General features: G+C 42.9%; 1 protein-coding gene across 1 annotated transcript; it reads right to left on the reverse strand.

The window, feature by feature from the left end:
• Positions 1 to 1,060: 1,060 nt before the first annotated feature.
• Positions 1,061 to 10,820, reverse strand: sall3b (spalt-like transcription factor 3b; the record flags this gene model as incomplete). Its single annotated transcript, XM_079176378.1, has 4 exons — positions 1,061 to 1,453; positions 2,605 to 2,948; positions 3,069 to 6,029; positions 10,739 to 10,820. 4 exons carry the CDS (start codon positions 10,818 to 10,820, stop codon positions 1,061 to 1,063), a joined length of 3,780 nt encoding a protein of 1,259 aa, XP_079032504.1.
• Positions 10,821 to 20,351: the final 9,531 nt, after the last annotated feature.

The raw sequence follows: 20,351 nt of genomic DNA on the forward strand, positions 1-20,351 counted from the left end.
ACATTGTCTTACTTTGTTTATTTTTCTTTTAGTACCAGATAATATTCAAAATAAATTGGCTTATTGTGTTTTTCCATCGGTGTGTGTCTCCCAAAAACAGCAACAGAAATTTCCGGTTTACTCTGAAAAACGTCCACTTTCTGATGTGTTCCCGATGAATGATGCGGTGAGGATGAGAAAATGACCCGACTGCATTCATTCTCTCACATTGTAGATGAACAGCAAGATGTGCATGTCTTTACACCATAAAGGTTGTAAAGAAATATTTTAAGAAAAAAAAAACTGAGTATTGCTTTTGCAAACTGAAAACTGACAGCACCCCAAAATTATTAATGTAATTGAAAGTATTATAGGTATTGCTCCAGGCCTACAACAAGAACATAAAAGATAACCAATATGTTAACAAAAGCATTTTGTCTATGAGTGCATGTCTGTCCATGCTGGATTGCTCTTGTTTAACGTCATGCAGAAGTTGTTGAAAAATATTGCTAACTTCAAGCATAAAGCCAAGAGAGGTAAGTTATGGAGATGAAGCTTAATGAAATGAAAGAGCTCAGTATAGCTTTTTATTCGAAAGAAAGCTCTTTTCAGTGTTGAAACAGAGTGAGGAAGTAAATTGAACATACAGACTGTTTGTTCTAGTTTTTATTCGGGTCCAACCGTTCTCACCGTAACATTCACAACTGGTAATTGTGGGTATTTATGAGCGTGTTTTGTGCTTTGCACCCGCTAGCAGCATTGGGCAGCTGTCCGGAGGAGATAACAGACTCTTTGCATTATTGATTTGAACATATGTCCCCTTCTTCAGAGCAACCATACGTCTCAGCACCGTAGGAATCTCCAGGTACAAGTTAACCGTATTTAATGAGAACAAAAGAAAAAAATAAACAAATGACGGAAAAATAAAATAGCAAAATGTGAATACCCTACAATTCTCTGTCAACTCTTAAAAAGTTCTTTTGTTAAGTCTATATACAATACATAAGAACAAACAAGGTGATTTACAAATATTTTAATGTCCACAATAGATTGCATAAGTGTCAAGTCTCCATTCATCTTTTCAATTGATTCCAATTTCTTTGCTGTCATCGATGAGCATAGAAAAATGCCTATTATTTCCCAGGTCCATGCCTGTCTTGGTTAGACTGGTTATTGGACTTCCTGCGGCGCTCACTCTGTTCATGCCTGCAGTCAGAGGGTGCAGATGAGCGATGCCTCTGTTCTGGATCACTGAGATCTCATTGTTCTTGGTAGCCAGGCTGTTGGCGATGGCTGTGGCGTAGCGGTTCCAAAATCCAGGGTCTACGTTCATCGCTCGAGCGGCCAGGTCCTTCTGAAACATCTCTCCAAACTTCGCCGCCTCCCCACTCAGCAGGGCCATGGGGTTCTCTACCGACAGCCGCCGGCCTCTCCTGGCCGGTGCGTTGTTCCACATGTGGGTTCCCATGTGGACCTGAAAACGACATGTAAAGACATCAGATGTGGTGGATACTTTTGTTTCAGAATGCAAGCATGTTTAACAAGGGTGGTCCCAGCAAATGTTTCAAAAATAATTACAAAAATCCAAATTTTAATGAATTTCATATGTATTTGTTTGACTTGGACAGATCTTTCATTGGAATCTGTGTTTACAAGATCTGACAATACCATAGCTCCACTGGAATTGTTTTTTTGAAAGTCGATTAGTTGATTAATCAAATCAACGGAAAATTAATTAGCAATCATTTTGTTAATCAATTCATGGTTTGAGTGAATTTCCAAGAAAAAATGCCAAATATTTGTTGGTTTCCATCTTCTCAAATGTAAAGATGTTCCACTATTCTTTGTCTTAGTATATGAAAGTGAGCTGAAATATCTTTGGGTTTTGGCCTGATGGTTCGACAAAACAAAACATTTGAAAATGTCACTTTCAGAAATTGGGATGCACATTTTTATCATTATTATTTCATAAACAAAACAAATAATTGATTAATAGAGAAAATAACCAGCAGACTACTCAATAAGGAAAATAATTGTAAATTGCAGCAAAATTAGAAAATTGTGGTGAATAGCTGACACACTAAAGACGTGGGGGAAAAATTATATAGATGTGGAAAAACTCTTTGGGGTTTGCTTCAGATATATTCCTTTTGGGGGTTTTGTCTTTTTAGTGGAGAGGAAAAGACCTAGAAACAAACATCATAGAACAGATGTGGCACTGAATTATGAACAGGGCCTTATAAGTCTCTAATGTATCTTATGTGGATTTAGCCCAGACTTTTATTTTGAAAGTGAAAGCTAACATTCCCGAGTAAATAAATATGTTGCAATTTAGAATTTGTACATTTTCTGATAAAAGGGCATTGTTCTGTGTTTCACCAGAAAAGTTTAATTCTCAAACGTGCTTTACTTTCTCTTTTCATTCTGGACTTTTCCCTGTGAAGACACAGAACACTTTATGCAAGACACCATGTGAATGCTAAAAGACGTTCCCAGGAGGTGTGGTCTTATCCACTATACAACACAACGCAGAGATAGACCCACTAAACCTATGGTGGAATTGTAACTTTAAAATTGACTGAATATATCAATCGGCATGAATCAGCTTAAACAGCACAAATCTACCTTCAGATTGCCTTTCGTGGTGAACGCTCTGCCGCAGATGGAGCACACAAACGGTTTCTCTCCGGTGTGCGTGCGCTCGTGGATCTGCAGGGCGCTGGCTGACGAGAAGTTCTTCCCACAGGCGTTGCAGTTGTGCTGCTTCGGTGTTCGCCGGGGAGGCGCGGGGCCGAGCAGGGAGGCCATCCCCGAGCTACCGACTGACACGTAAGCCGGGGGGATGTGGACGCTGAACGGTGGGTGGTGCCCTTCGGGCGGGTTGTGTGGGTGACCGTGACCATTCACCTCGGCTTTTATCAGGCCCAACGACGTGCTGGTAACCAGGCTGGGAATGCTGTGACCTGCAGCTGAAAATGAAAGTTTTCCTCCCTTAGAATGTAACATCAATGACATCCTTAAAAACAACACATTGAACTTCAGTAGGCCGTGGCCATTTTTACTTAAGTAGTACAACAGTGTAAAAGTACCTCTTTCTCTGCTCAGCTGGAACAACATACTATACGGAGTCTCCTCTTTCACACAGAGCTTGCTGGCCTGTATTCCTCTCAGCTCTTGGGCCGCTGCAGCTGCTGATCCAGAGGTAGGAGACTCAGATTGCTCTCTCTTCACCGAGGCTGCCAAAGGCTCTTGGGGCTCTGGCCTGTTGCTGCTCACTGCAGGGGATTTCATGGTTACGCCCTCTGAGCTGCTTTCAACTGTGGACACTGATACACGAGGGGAACAGGAGGACCCCGACACGTTCGGGCTGCAATTCTCCGGCCTTTTCTCCAATAGCGAGCATTTAACGTTGTGCTGGCCACTAACATTGAAACCATTTGTCAGGGCTTTTAGGCCGAAGGAGTGATTTAGGCTTAAAGTGGAATCAATCATCCTCATTTGGTTCTCCAGTGCGGCTATACTCGAAACAATGCTGGAGGACTTCGGAGGAGAATTATATTCAAAGATCAAGGGTTTGGATGGATTTACAACCTCCTCCATGTTTTCTACCTCCTCCTCCTCGTCGTCATCCTCCATTGAGATGTCGTCAACGAGGTCATTGTCATTGCTGCTGAGGCTGTCAAAGCTCCTCTCGTTGAGGGAGGCATCGCCGTCCATCTCCTGGAGCGCGTCCACCAGGGTCGAGTCCGGAATCTGCCCCACCATGTGCATACGGATATGCTGCTGGAGGACAACAGCGTTGGTGAACTTCTTCTGGCAAATGGGACACGAGTGTTGCACCTGAACCGGGGCATCTTCTCGGTGGACACTGACGTGGGTCTTCAGGTTGCCCTTGGTGGTGAAAGCCCTGCCACACACTTTGCATTTGTAGGGCCTCTCGCCGGTGTGAATGCGGTAGTGCATCTTCAGCGCACTCTGACAGCTGAGGACACGGTGACAGAGGACACACTGGTTGGGGTCTGAGATCTTTTTGTCAATGTTCTCCACCAGCTGCTGGAGCTTTGAGGTTTCGGATGTTTGCATAGAGTCCAGGAAACCACCGGTTGGGAATTTAGCTTCGTCGGAGCTGAACGAGAGGGCCGGGGAGTGGGAGACAGGGGACACCGAGGGGACGGGTTCAGGCGTGGTGGCCAAGGACGGGATCGTAGTGCTGGTTGCTTCTGTTGCTGGGTTAGCCCTCGGTCTCAGGGAGCAGTTCTGGGGCAGGTGCACCCCCTCTGTTTGCAGTTTATTGGACTCTTCTGTCTCACGGTGGGACTGTGGAGACGGTGAAACAGGAGAGGGATGAACCTCGCTGCCCCTGTGGTTGGGTGACAAAGATCCACATTCACCAGGGGCTGGCTGGTAGGGAGATTTAACGGATGGTGTTACGCTTACAGGGTAATTTGAGCCTCCGATGCTGGTAATAGTGGAGGAAAGCGGAAGGCCCATGGTGGCTGGCAGAGTTGCTACAACAGGTTTGCTCTCCAGCCATGAGGAGGCGGGTTTTTCTGGAGGGAAGGACATTCCGTAGGGAATCCCAGAACTTGTTGGCACACTGTCCAGATACTCTGGCACCGGGTAAGGGTTCATCTGAACGTGAGGATACTTTTCTTTATGCCTCTGGAAGTGCACCTTTAAGTTCCCTTTTGTGGAAAAGCGATTGCCACAGATGTTGCACTTGAAGGGCCGCTCTCCTGTATGGGAGCGCAGGTGGATCTGCAGAGCGCTGTCGCTGCCAAACACTTTGGCACAGAACCTGCATTTATGCTTGAAGAAGGGCTCCTCTGGGCTGGGCTTGGTTTCGAACAAGGGCACGCTGGGCAGCTTGCCCTTCCTGTGCTTCATCAGGGCTGCGAGGGGGTCAAGTGCATTGGCTGTAGCGGCGATGCTTGCCAAGGGATTGGGGAAAATGACGCCGCTGGGGGGGCTCTGAGGTAGAAATGGGAGGCTGGAGGATGAGCTGAGGAGGCTGCTCGGCCCCAGGGGGAGCGTGCTGGAGGAGCTCAGTGTCTGAGGACAGCTCATGCTGCCGGTGTGCGAGCCTGCGTAAGGAGGCAGTAACGTGCCGCTGCTGCAGCTGGAGAGAGGCCGGGTTGAATTTTCCGAGGGAGCTGAGGTACATGTCACATCTCTAAAGGTGGACTGGCCGCATACAGTTTGTGAGGGGAGATCGTATGATTTCTCGAGCACGGAGGACAGAGAAACCGCGGCCTGCCCGTTGATGGTGGAGGGCATCGTTCCAGACAGCGGCAGGATGGGACGAGGGGCTATGCCTTGACAAGGGAAAGAGTTAGGTGCCAGAGACAGAGATCTGGAGGTCGGGTTTAGTGCCGCCTGTGTCGGTTGTCGGTTCATGATGGCGACCTGGCTGCAGATCTGCTCGATGAGCTGCAGCTGATGGACCTGTTGCTGCTGCAGAGCCAGCAGGTGCTCCAGGATCACCGGGATTACCGCTGAAGCCGCCTTCCCCCCGGTGCCACCGCTGCTGATCCCCTGGGAGAACTGAGCGACAGCCACCCTGGTGCTGTGGAGGATCTCCAGCGTGACGTTTGTGCTCTGCACGCTGTAGTCGCCAGCAGCCGACACCTGGGGGGAGGCGGACTCGGCTGAATCTGGAGGCCGAGGGCTGGAGGCCGCTGTGTATTTGTCCCGCTCGAGCTCCATGGCCTCATCACGCTCCACGCCGTCCTCTAAATGATCCACAATGACGTTGTCGTTCGCCAGCGTCTCCCCGAGCTCAAAGCCGCCGTACGTGAACTCGGCCGCGGACGAGTCACTGGACGCCACGCTGGGAACCGGAGAGGGTCCGACAGGAGATTCCCCGGGAGCTGGCATCCCGTCATCGTCCTTCACTATCAGCACCAAGGGCTCCTCAGTGCAGACTTTCTGATGTTCACTCAGTTCGGTCCAAGTGAAGAACTCAGCACAGCATTTGTCACAGATGTGTGTGTCCTCACTGCTGTGGCGGCGTCCATCGGTCTCCTCTCTCTCCATGCCCTCAATGATGCCTGAAAGCAACAAAAAAAAAGATATATTAAGAACGCATAATTGATCCTTTATCGTCCTGATATTTCACCAGAGGGACACATTTCCCTTCGTCACGTTGTAATTAATCCCCAACACACAGAGCAGCGAGTCCGTCTTTACTCGACTCATGTTGTGTGGACAAGCATTGTTCAAAACCCACTGCACTTGGAATTCCACAAGGGATCCCAAAGTGTCCAAAGATAACAAACATGTCAAGCTGAATTACAAGGAGGTTTTTATACAATGATGCGTGTAGAAACAGATCATTTGATGTCAAAGAAAACATTCAAATTCAACAGGCCCCACAATAACGTAACAAGGTTTCAAACTCACTCCCCGTTTGCTGATGTTAATAATCTCCCTGAAAAATCAATAAAGTTCAACAAAGTGATCTGGCCTCTCGATTGTGCATTCAGACAGATAATGAAATCCAATACTGTACATTGATTTCTGTTTTTGTGCAGTCATATGTTTCAGTGTCTCGTCTTTATGCACAAACATTGCACGCTTTCCACATTTTGTTTAAAAAACTCTTGACTAGTTTGTAAAGTGGTCTAACCTGATTGTAAGACCTGATAATCGCTAATTTAACTGTAAAACACTTCCCTGTGACTCACGTGTTTGAAATGCAGTGAATCACAGCCATTTAGTTTTCCAAGCAGTTTCAAACACATGCCGTAAATTGTTTATTATTACTGTATTACCGATTACTTCTTATTTCCAGAAGAACACATTTGCGATGCTGCATCAACAACATCAGGCAATCGAAAGTGTATTTATCTCAATGATATAAAATCAGAGCTTCAACAACAGCTTCATCAACCTGATGTTGTTTCTATTACAGTAGAAATCTAAATGATATGTGCAAAGTTTGCCACCTTTTGCTTTGTAATCAAACTTGAATCGAAGTAGAATAAACCAATAAAAGACCCAGAATTTCTTGATGTTAACTGAATATATAACACATGGATTAGTTGTTTTAAGTCCTAACTCATGTGGCATTGTGATATCAATCAACTGTTACGTTTGAAATCAAAGTATTGGTCAAAAAAACACCTCACATATCCAAAACATTTCGACAAATCTCTTGTGCGTTGTTTGACAATAGATCTTTAAGATTTGACACTTTAGAATGTTCATCTGTTCCGGCTTTGCCCCATTAGGAAACAGACAGCAATACCAGATGGAAAGATTTGGGAAAATCAATAGTGCAGTATTGTTCCATACACTCGGGCTTCCCCACAACAAATCCAATGAAATTAACAATTTAAAAAGGACCAGAAGTACAAAGATATTGTGAAGTTTAGGTATGAAAATGCAATTACATTTATTTTTCATTCAACATATTTTGTTTGCAATGTGACAATAATTTACTCTTTTTATGAAAAATAATTTTCTTTCCGCTGCATAATTAAATCTGTGTGTGTTGAGTGTGTGTGTGTGTGTGTGTGTGTGGCCAACACGTGTGCTTCACCTTTGTTCTTAAACACGGTGTATGTGGACAATTTTAACAAGCACGTTTTAGTGCTGAATTTAACATGAATGTGTGTGTGTGTGTGCTCCAGTATGTGTGTGTGTGTGTGTGTGTGTGTGTGTGTTTGTGCATTCGTGTTTCCAAAGTGGTCAATACACTCCGGTTATCACTGTGTTTCACCACCTGAACGAATGAGTGCCAGTGTGCTCAAGCTAAACACAGACTGGGACGTCTGGTGTATTTACAGCTACACTCAACCGACCCTGGTGCAAACACACAGCGTGTGTGTATTCATGATGTACGTTTGTTAACGGTCAGACCTTACAGGCAAAAATATTGTTTTTCATGCTCTGGTCAATTCTGAGATTTCTTTGTAAATTTTGCTTCCATCACATCTTTCAGACCAGTGGAAGGAAAACATCCAAAATACACAATTATTCAGGTTTATTTTACTACTTTGTCTTTTTGCATCTAGATTTCTCCCAAATACACCAAAAGTAAGCATTAGATAATAACTCATTACATATCTAAACATAACATCTCAGAAAACTTGTAATACAAATAAGTATTGTCTTAATACGTAACCAACTGGGGAACTTTCATGATATATTTATTTATTATTACCCTATTGCCCTGCAATGATTTGAAACTGTATATTATTTTTACAATATAGTCTGGGGGGAAAAAGCCGTTTTTTTCTCAGACCCTGAGCCAGAAATCTCCTCTTCAGCAGCTCTTACAGACACTAAACTTTACAGTTTTATTCCGTTCTATATTCTGAAGGTTTTTAAAAAGGGGTTTGTTCATATATCATTCAGAGCCTGATTTATTAAACATTTTATTACTAAAAACGTCATTTTTTATAGTGACAAAAATCCAAATATTCAAAATTCTCTCTATAAAAAACTTGAACTATTATGCCAACAAAATTAAATAAGAATTTTAAACCTGGCAAATGTTCAGATTTCTGTTCTGGAAAATTATGAGAATTAGCACATATTTATAATTGAATGACTCATTTGCATATTTTGACATAACATTTCAGAAAACTTGTAATCAACTATGCAAGTTTCATGGCAATATTTCTTTGTTAACCGTTTGACGCTCACCTGTAGTGTCTCCCCTTCATACATTACAGGCTTTAGCTTTCCAGCTGTCTCGTATCTGAGATCATAATCAAAATGATTTTGAATCTTTTTTTTTTTTTTCACTTGACAAAAGAAGAGTGTAGCCACGGCTGAGTGGGTCGAATCAGCTTGAAAGTCAAACTCGTCAAAAGGTAAATAATCAGAGCGGCAGGCTCGCCATGTGGGTGGTCTGAGGATCACCAAGGCGATTCAGCAAACACAGGAGCCAAAACACTTTCACTGTCTTCGCTCAGGGTTTTCGTCTGCGCTTTGCAACATTTACTTCCAGAAAAAGCAAAGATCAGTTTTGATTTAAAGCTCTGAGTATATTTCCAAATACAATAACGCCGACAGAAATGTCACCCTCGCTCAATCCATCCACAATGTGCAGTAAACAGATTTATGTCTTGTTTTCTTGCTGTGTGGTTTGGAGATGGGAGGAGGAGGGGAGGAGGGGGGGGGGGGTGTCTCTTTGCTGAAAAGCAAACAGACCCTGCTCAGTCTTTGCCTCTCTGTGTGTGACCTCCGGGGCCGCAGAGGTCAGCGGTTCGCATGTACTAATTGTATTATGATCCAGACATGGAGCACTTGCCCCTCGCAGGGTGAGGCTGACAAAGGTTAAATCAGCAGGCTCAATCAAAGCCCATCTCCGAGTGGCGGAGCCCCCCCGCCCCGGCTGCAGGGCTGTGGGAGGGCCCCCCGAGAGAGGAGGGCCTCTTCCACACTCGACACCTTCTTGTCTCGCAGACACAAATAATAAATAAATAAATACATAAACCCGCTGACAAACATGTGAGCAAGTGCTGTGGTGATGATTCAAATGAATGTGTGGATTTGGCTTTCAGGCATTTTTGCTTTTGAGAGTTTTGCTATTAATGATGAACAAGGTCGATAATGGTACGAATAAACACATATGAATCAAATGAACTGTTTTACATTCAATTTCATTTTCACACAGATTTATGAGCTGCCAGTTAAAGCCAGGTAGGACGAGCCATTTTCTCAAAGCTTTTTTTTTTCACAGAGTTTAGAGAGCGCAGGCCAAACTCAATTCAAAACACTGAAACCGACAGTTTAAAGGTTAATGTAACTATTAATATACTGATGCTGGTGTGAGTTAGTGCTCAGCTGTTAAGTGTTGATTAAAAGGTTCGAATTACATCCAGGCTTTCCTGCAATGTACATGAGGAGAAAACCTAATTGTTTGATGGAATATTACAATCCTAGAAATGATGTTAGGCGTCTGGTGTACCATAACAAAGGCTGGCAATATGAATATGAAGGAGTGAGATCTAGTTACAAATAATACATGGCTGATGATTTGTTATGTTTATTTCAATGCACTCCAGCTACAGATCCATTTAATCTAATCTGTTTTGTTTTTCATCTTATTTATGAAAAATAGAAAATTCAATAATTAAGAACTAACAGTAAAATACATGTAAATACAATATTACGATCATAAATAATAATTAATTTTATCAAAGCCACGTTTTTATTTCAGATGCCTTTCTCCTCATTTAAATGTGAAAGTTTTAGTAGTTGACAGGAAGGCCTTGAGCCAGAATAACGTGCACAAATAATAACCCTTTAACATGTAATTATTGACCTGGTGGGTTTATTCTGCGTTTTGGTGGATTTATTAGTTCACAACAGGCCCTGTTTCTATTCATCCCCCTAAAAAAAATGAAATGAAATAGTTTTGTATTGTGCAGCCTGCTATCAGCACTGCGTAGCCTACTGCAACATCTTCAGCCAATATATCTGGATCAGATTTAGTTGATAAACATTAAAAACGAATTCAAATATGCACTATTTAATTCCCTTCTTGTGACCGAAACATTATTTTAATTTGGCAGTAGAAAATGTCAAAAGGTAAAAAATAACAAAAATAATTTAGAGTCGGGGGAAAAACGTTTATTTAATTTACGAAATACTTTGTCTACTATTTCAGATATGTTTCGATCCACCATCATTGTCGTTTGTTCCTTTATAGTCAAATATATACTCTGCCATAAAAGCCTCTAAACGCAGCTGTTCTGAAGCGCCAGCAGCTTGAAGTGAAACACAGTAAAAGTGTTTTAATTACCACTTGCGCGGAGGAGTCCGCTCCGTGTCGCCTCTTCCTCTGACCGGAGGTGCTGCGGCTTGGCTTGCTTGCGGCGGGACATGTTGCTCTCTCTCTCTCTCGCTCTGCGACTCGCCGCCTGCCGTCAGCCGACTCATCTACGAGCGGCGAATGGGACCCTTCGGAGGGAGCGGGGCCGGTGGAATAAGCGGACGGCGGCTGCTGCTGCTGTCGATGCCCGTGCGCAGATTGCGCATGTCAGTGTGATTGTGATGGAGGAAGGATAATGCTTTTACGAATCTCGCTGCTGCCCTTCGGCGGGGGAGGGAGGGGGGGGGATTGGCTGCTGTCCAGCCAACTCACACTAGATATGGAAATGAGGGATGGGGTTTAATAATAATTAGTTCACTTCCTGTCCGGTGCGCGGCTGCTGCTGCTGCTGCTTCGTTTCTTCTTCTTTTTGACGCACAACTCTCCGAGCAGCTCCGGCATGGTTTAGTCCGACATGAAGTCACTGTGGGTGGCCCGCGCGTTTCGGTTTTAACTTTGTTGCCATCGCAGTGTGGTCCGTTTTGGGGTTTTAAAGGTTTCCTCTGTGCGCTCTTGGATGAGTTTGTGCCCAAAGAGACGCTCCGGTTTGAGCTGACTTCTCAGCCTGAGATGTGGATGGATGTCGCGGTTGAATCTGACGCCTCACACATACACACACACACACACACTTAAGACAGCTGAGCAGCACACTAACAGGAGCCGCCGTCCTGCCACAGGAGGATAGTCTGTAGGCCGAGTCTCCAAAAGCTGCGAAAAATCCAATCCTTGCGTAAAAAAACGGATTAAACACGTGCGTAATGTTAAAACTTTGCGCGTAAAGAAATCACGCTCAGGTCGCAGAGAGGTCCGATCTGAAACCGGTGGCTGTCGGAAGTGAGACTCCCCCGGTTTATCCGAAGCACCGGCGCTCTCCTCGTTGCCTCCGCCTCCGGTCCATCATTAGATGTCCTTCAGCCGCCTGCGATAGGCTACTGCCAGGATACCACAGGAGGTGTTGGAGCACTTGCTTCGTTTGCTGCGACCTCCCACAATTTTGGCGCCATAATGGGCTGAAAAAATGTCTCGAAGTTGCAAAAGAACTCCTTCCTTTGAGTGATGATCAGAGATGCGAGGAGGGCAAACCAAGCTGGGCTCATTCTTGTAATCTTATGTAGTGGAGTTTTAATGAGAGGGGGAAAAGAGAACTTCATCTTTTGTAGTTTGTTTTGTAGAACTTTCTTCTTTTTTTTGTTGTTGCTGTGATTCAGACCTCCAACCACAGGTCACAGTTTTCAGTTAAAAACTGTCACTGCAGCTATCAACCAAAAGACCACGGCGGTGAATGAAGCCGTAAGCCGTGTGAAGTGCATAATAAAATCTGTTTTTTTTTCCCGTGTTATTGTTTGATCTCTTGTCTTCCACAGACTGTAGCGATTTCAAAAGACGAGAAAGGAACGAAGCATACTTCACCAGAGCTGTAATCCCTTTCCACCAGGCATTGTCCCAAAACTTGTAATTATGTGGTATTAAAAGATGCAGCTGGGGGAGGACAGGATCAGCTGTTGATAATTGCAAGTACTACACAACAGCCTGGTATTGATCGGTGTGTCTGCTGTTCCCCTGCTATGGAGAGATAAGGAGGCCCCACTGCTCCTGCAGGAATATCATTTCTCCTGACCTATCAGGTTGCTCCAGACTTATGATGAATAGCCAGAGTGGCCAAGAGAGGGCTTATCTGGAAACTCAACCTCCCCTCTACCCCACCCTTGATTCGATATTGATTCTCTGTAACCAGCGTCGGCACACAAAATCAAACTATAGCAACTACTTGACTATGATGTCTTCCAGGTTCTAACTCGGCCTGCACTAAAGCCGCCAGAAGAGCGCCACTTGAATTGAATTATCCGCTACATCTGTTAGAGGAACAACTGTATCAGTTTGTGTTGTTCAGTGTGATGAGTGACAGATTTGTAAGTTTAATACATTATTACACAGTCAAGGATGAATGACGCTTAATGTGAACTTTTCAGTTCATCAAAGTGTTGCAGGAAGTAAATGAATACATGAAGTTACACCAAACAAAACATGCAGGAGTTGTAGTAAATACCAGAATTAGCATGCAACAAATGCTACCGCTGTGAAGCTTAAATTGTTAAATGGTTCAACTCGTTAATTATAGTTCTAGTCGAGTTGTTGCACTAGATTACAATATAAGCAGGGTCATATCCGGGATTTTAGAAACACTGAGGTCACAAATCGTACGTGAGGCCTTTACAGGAAAGACTTCGGGTGTTTCGTTGGTTTGATTTCCCCGGTTTGTTTGGGAAATGACGAACCAGAAGACTTGCAGTTTTGCTATTTAATCATATCCAGACTAAGTGACTCAAACCTCTTATTTTTAAGGAAATATAGATGTGATCTTAAGCGATGTTTCATTTCATTTTATATTTTACAAATACTAATAAATAAACCACAAATGCCATTTTCACCCCAATATTACATTCAGTGTACGCCATGGGATCTGACATAATGAGGCTACATTTCAAAATACAAGTTGATATAAGTGATCATTATCCAGTCCAAGGCTTACACTAAAAATATAACAGCTTTCTTTAATCCCCCACATCTTAGTGGGGGATTAAAGGTAAACTGTGTTTCTTGTCTTTTGTCCAGTTGATGGACAGAACAATGCAAACACCCACACCATACTGCAACGAACTCCGAGGTGTTTCTGTTACTTTGACAACCCTCTGGACATCGATCAACACCTCTGAAACAACACTCAGAACTTCATGAAATTACAGTAATTACAGAGATGTATCACGCAGCTGTTCATGGTATTTTGTCCAACTCACTGGGCTGCTTTAACAAAAATCAAGTACGGATGAAAGCCGATTAATAAATGGGGATTGCACGCAGGGCTTCATAAAGTGGTAGCGATTCATACAAATATTCCATTGGCCTGGTACAGAATATATATGACAATGTAAAACATTGGTTGTTTTACACATTTGAACAAAACAACCCAGTCTCATCCAGTACTTTATTTGGGTCTTTTTTGGAAAGACACCTTGTTGGCAACCTCTTCTAATGTCCTTCTTTAGTACTTTGAGCAAACTAAGTATCTCCAGAAATGAAGTTCACGTTGGGTAAATCTGCAGCACACAGGGTGTAACGTATGAAGTGGTGTGCCCTTTATGTAACGAGGCAGAATGAATGGGTGTGGTTGTCCGAGTGGTGGATGGCGATGATAGTTTGTGGCCCATCAATCTGCCAGCTAATTTTAAACATGTTTTGCTTTTTAAAAATGGAACCACAGTCACTCCCTATACTTTACCGTAACGCACTCACAGGTTTAATAACAAATCTTTTTTTTTTTATAGCAATTTTATATCAATGTTGTTTCTAGCAATATAAATGAATAAATTCATTCACCTCCATTGTATTACGGTGGCGGCACCACTTTATGAAGTAAATACCTCAAACCCCATCCCAGTCGGCAGAAAAAAATGTACCATTGCATGTTTCTGAAAACCGCAGGTACGTTGAATTTCGCCGTTAATGAACCAAAAATATGTGTTATGGATACATTTTATATCAGCCTTGTATCACGCTTGCAGAAACGCACAATGCCACCACGTGGAAAACGTTGTAATTGGTTTGGTTTCAGCAACAGAACTAAAATATAATAAAGTAATATCACATAACAATAACAACCACCTAGCCGATTTTTCTGAAGTAATGTTACATAAGCATTAAGTCATTGTTTACTTATGATTTAACATAGGACATAATCAGAGGTCTCCTGGGTGAAAGTCCTGTTTGTTTGACCCATCGACCATCACTCCCACCCACCCATAGGACTTTCTTGAATCTACTCGTTATTATACCATGTAACTTTCAACATCGGTGGTTCGATATACTACCTCACTTGCTCTGTGCTTTGCTTGTTGTGCGTCACTTGCTCTGATAAAGATATGCTCTGAGAATTAGATGAGCTAACCCTTTAAAGCATAAAGTCAAATCCTATGATTAGAAGTATCCAACGGTAAGAAGTGCAGCCTCACTTTGAAACACATAACTCTGTGGAGCCTGCTGCCCCATTTTGATTTACGTTTCAATGAAACCAACTGGATCATAACAATTGTTTCGTTGAAAAATATCTCTCTTGTGGGGGGCTTCAGGCTGGCAGTCTGTCTGGCCCGCCACCACCAGCCCCGCGCTACATAATAGATCTAAAAGACTTACACTCACTCAGGCTCTGTTTCCTCATATAATCACACAAAAGGATTTTTTCTTGAAAATGATCATAAATCACAGGCCGGATCAATACGCCGTGGCCAGGCTGCACTAGCCTGATAACACAATCAATACAGGGTATTTGGATTTTAATTAATACATGACCGGGCCTCAGCCTGAAATGGTGAAATATGACCTCAACCCCTTTTGAAATACGTCCTGCAGAGCATCACATGCGACCCTGGTGTCTGTTACAGCTCATCAGATGTCGGTGTGATCTGGTGCCCGAGGAGGTGAAGGACCAAAGACCTGAGAGACAGAGGGAACAAGGGTGGATATATATTTGAACAAGAAGCAGGTAAAACAAGACTAAGGCACTTAAATTAGCAGTGCTGTGAAGCTTTACTCATAGTAGGCATGGCGATGTTTGGGCTGCATGCTAACATTAGCGGGATAACATGTTCAGAAGGGCAACACGCTGATGTTAAAGTATGATTGTTTCAATAATGAATGTTTTCCTTTCTAGATTTGTGCAAGTACTTATAATCCACTCAAAAGCATTACTATATATAAGACAATACCAAGATATTTCAAAGTTACTAGGAGGAACTTTCATTTTGGGTTGATTTTGGCGATCCCGGTGGACAAAAGTGGTAGTGTTCCCGAGCACCAGTGTCCTTTTAGAAAGCCTCTCATTATACTGCAGCAGGGTCTGACACCCGCAATCTACTACCCTCAATCCTCGTTCTGGTTTTCCATGCCTCCCTTCCCTCGAGCGAGCCCAGCAATACGGCCTTCTTATGCTGCGTTCACACCAAACACGTCATTTGCGCTGTGTTACTCGCCGAGGACCATTTGTGGTCATTCGTGTGAATCGCGCCATTCGCGCCAGACAAAGAGGGGCCGTGGCTTATCGCTCTGGAAGCCGTTACTAATTTCAGCCATTTATTTCTGCCATCAACAATGGAAAAAATAAACTCTATTTCTGCTTAGTACTTGTCGTGGAAGTCCCAGATATCTCGGGAAACTAAACGTCGTCTTGTCTGGGTTCATAACATAGTCCGGAGGAGCTCCGTGGATTGTATCGAGCAGTATTCACTGTGTCAACAAGCCACACGTCGGCTGATTTACTAAAGCTATATGAACACAAAATAAACAGATTTTGCTGCAATAAATGGACAAAAGGGATGCCGAAATAACTACGAAATGATGCCGATTTGTAAAAAGTTTTACTTCATGTCTTTTTAGTTCTCTCCGCAAGATGACAAGCAAACTACTTTTAAAATACTTGTTTTCTCAATGGAGCTCGGATCGGTCGATGCTATTCTTTGCTAACATTGTAGCAGCTCCATCAACGATAACAATAACTTCATCTAGGCGTAAATACGGCAGTGTCTTTTTCATTGTTTGTACATATACGCATTTGGTCCGGTCTCTACTAATATGAGGTATAGTAGAGTACTGGGGGAACACAGACAGCTACAGTATTTTTTTCCTGATTCAACAACATCAGGATGTCAATGATGACAGGAGGAGCATCTCAACGCTGATAGGCTATCGCGCCGCAGCGTCATGCAACCTTTTCGCTGAAGTTGAAAAATGTCTACTCTCGCGATTGATGCAAATTTGCATCATTCGCGCTGCGCCATTCACGCCAATCCCATCAATCCCACCATCGGCAATTTGTGTTGGACAAACACACATTTTGTCCAGATGATGGCTCTAAAAAAAAGCAGTGGAGCATCATCCATTTTTAGTTAATCCAGGGAACATGAACACGTATACTAAATTGCATGGCAACCTATTTATGGTTAAAACATTTAACTTAAATGTAAACCTCATGGTGGTGCTAAAAGGGAAGTCAGAGGATCAGAAAAGTCATCAGGGTTCATCCTCTGGGGACAATGACAGTCTGCACAAACAAATCTTGGCTATCCATCCAATAGTTGTTGAGATATTTCAGTCTGAACCAAAGTGGTGGGCTGACCTACCAACACTGCCATAGAGCCACGCCGCTAAACACGCTTAAAAACAAAGGGAGTGATCACTCCAGACCATCCTAACATCCCTCCAGAGAGACCAGCAATCGTCAACGCAGATATGGAAGCTCAGACGGGCTCCCTCGCAATATCCAAAACCTTCACTCAGCAGTTATTGTAGCTGAATGGGGAGCGGGTCCTTCATCCCAAAACACAAAGCAAACGGGGAATAGACCAAAAAGAAATCAAAAGTGAACAAAGAGGGATTGAACGGAGAGCGGAGAGTGATAGACAGCACTGAGACAGGGCTGTTAGGTTATGTAGACTGAGGGGCTGAGTGGCCGGGAAATTTCTGATCGCTTTAATTCACTACACCCAACTTGGCCCTGTCCCCCTCCCCCCCTCTCTGCTTTTATCTAACACTGTGTTTCTGTATTGATTTTTTTTTCTTTATCTTCAAGGCTGGATAAGAGGACAGAGAACTACGGGAGTGAGAGTGAATGGAGAACTTTCCCGAAGATTGCTGCTATTCTCCCGACTTATTGCCTCCTGTCCTTCATGGTTTCACATGACGTCCCGGGTGTCAGGATCGCCTTCAAGCCGTAAATGAGGAAGCTGATGATACCGGCGAACTGGGATCCGAAAAGGGGGGAAATTGGCTGAGGTGGAAAGGAATGGCCGAAAATGAAACGTATTTCTAAAAGTGTGGGGATAATATCGTGTCGGTGTCAATATTTTGTGGCAGCACAAGCAAGAAAAAAGGAGAATATTTGCTCCTGGTAACTTTTTTGTTGTTGTTTTCAAGAAACTTGTGGTGAAGGTGTTGAGATAATCTCTCCATTGAGAGCAGCATGGCAGAACCAGGGACGCAGATTAAAACACCTCCGCGGCTGCTGTTTGTCTTACACATAAAAGCTCCATAATGATGTGTTTGGGGCTTTGTTGACGTGCAAGCTTACATGACAACGAACCTAACGGCAAAAAAGAAAAAAACTGCAAATTTCAAGGGGGAAAAAAAAAGAGGAAATTATTCCTTCTCACAAACTTGCGTGCTAATTACAACAATGGCTGCTATAAAACAGTAGTTAATTACAACCTTAGAGCGAGTATAACATCTGAGGCCGGTACAGGAAACAACTACAATGAATTGCAGTCGCCCCCTTTACATGAAATACACCTTCCTGATGTGACAGGTTTTTTTAACCAGATTTAATGGAAGCATCTTAGCTGAAAGCGTCACATTTCAAATGAAGAAGGACTTTTCAGGCAATAGATTTTTTAAAACAAAGAGGAGAACGCCTTGAATGTGCCAGTGGGACGCCGCTTTCTTATCCTGGACACAATTAGACAGCACAAATGTCTCGAATAACAATAGGTATTTCCAGATCAAAGTGAAAGGAAGAGGTCTTTTCAGGGCTGACTAACAAAGCAGACTAGCCACAGGTAGCTCTTTGTTTCAACTCGAGCATTAACAGAAACAGCATTTCCTATCAACTCTGACAAACATTCTAGTTTGCATTCACTTAATCTGGGAAACAAAATGCTTTTATATTCAAGGTAGAAATCCGCAAACAACGGATCCTGTTTTTTGTAAATAAATGCGACTTCTTGCAACACCGCGTGATGGAGATTAAGAACAAGGACTCAATTGCTCTGTCGAAGTACAATTTTCAGGTACTTGTACTTTGCTGGAGTAAAAAGTTTAGAAAAGATTTAAAATGATGAAAAGATTTAGTTTAAATGCGTGTAAACTGTACAGAATGTCAGGGACACCGTTCTCTTTGCCTGCTGATTCACATGATCAAACGCTGTCACAAAAGAAGCCAACAAGTTAAAGATTTTACATTTGACACCAAACAGCATTTAAAAATTCCTTTGAAATATTTTAAACATTTTTTTTTATATTGAAATATCTTGAAATTCTTAAAAACCTTTGAGAATCCCTTAAATGCTTTATAAATCCCTAAAAATAATTTTATTTTATAGCATTACCATTTCCTCTAACTTTCTACTTCTACTTGATAACATTTAAGTGGTAACTGTATTTTTTTCCTTCCTTAACACTCATAGTTACGAGTTATTTAGCAGACAAACATTTTAAATATAAGCATAATATCAACTCATAACATAATGTTCCATTGAAACAGATTAAAATGCCCAACTGCATATAAAATGGCGTCACTGCTACTAGTATCTGATCACCTTTGCCACCAGTTGCTCAAACGCAGACTGAAGCAGTAAGAGGAGGCCTGCAGGCCTCTCTGGGGCGTTAGAGCAACATATGTGAGGATGTTTGAGCTTCCTGGTCATTAGCAGACAGACAGCAGACGGAACAACAATTAGGAAACTCATCCTGGAGCACATCAGGTGAAACAGAGTTTCCTCATAACTTAGACCAGAAGACCAATAACGGCTGGTAACCATGGGATCAATTTTCTCCTGCCACATCATCATCACAGTGGTACGGAAGCCCTGAGAGGCCAGTGAGGCAAAAAAGTCTGATTGGATATTATTTTCTCCTGTGTTTATGACTTACAAACTGATGAAGAAATGGTGAAACCAGTGACGGGGAAAAGTTTTGCCTGGATAATTTTTTTTCTTTTTTACCATTAGTGAAAATAAAAAAGTTTTGGAGGGGTTCATTTGTATGTAACAGTGTTTATTATTGTAATGCTCATTTCAGCCACAAGATATTGAAATGCACCACTGCCCCATGTTGTAAATAAGAAATAAGTATTTCAACAACAATTGAATGATTGTGACAAAAGTACAAAATTGTCTACGCCAAAGAAAGATCATCCGTTCCGATTTTTTCAACTGTACTTAAGTCATAAACACAGGAAAGAAAACAATAAATCATAAACAGATGTGGACACCATGGACGCATTGTAGTTCTGTTTATACTTTATTCTCACTGGCCTCTCAGGGCTCCCGTAGCGTTGGGAGCACAACACTGAAGAGAATGAAACCAGTTGTCTGTCTACATGATAGTAGTCTTAAAGAATTGTAACTCCCAGACGTGTTCGAGACTTTTTTTTTCCTTTTGTGACAAACATGAATGATGAGGCCGAGCTTACTCGTGTCCGTGTGAAGCTGCGGATCCTCGTGAAATGTGAAGTTTAAAGCTCTCAAACAAATAAAGGTGTCGTCTCCCGCCCAGTAAAACAGCAAAGTCTCCGCCACTGTCTACACACAATGAAAAGGAGGCCAGCAAGAAGAAGAAAAAAAACAGAAACTAAAAAGGGCCCGGACTGATTTTTATGTGAATGTTGACTAAGAATGGTCTCCATCTGTGTAAACCCACTCAAACAGTGACTTCCTGTGAGTAACAGTCTGAAGCCTGGAGCAAATCACTGATATTTATCATGCAGGATGGCACACATTCC

Source organism: Pholis gunnellus, assembly GCF_910591455.1.
Source record: "Pholis gunnellus genome assembly, chromosome: 16".
NCBI lineage: Eukaryota > Metazoa > Chordata > Actinopteri > Perciformes > Pholidae > Pholis > Pholis gunnellus.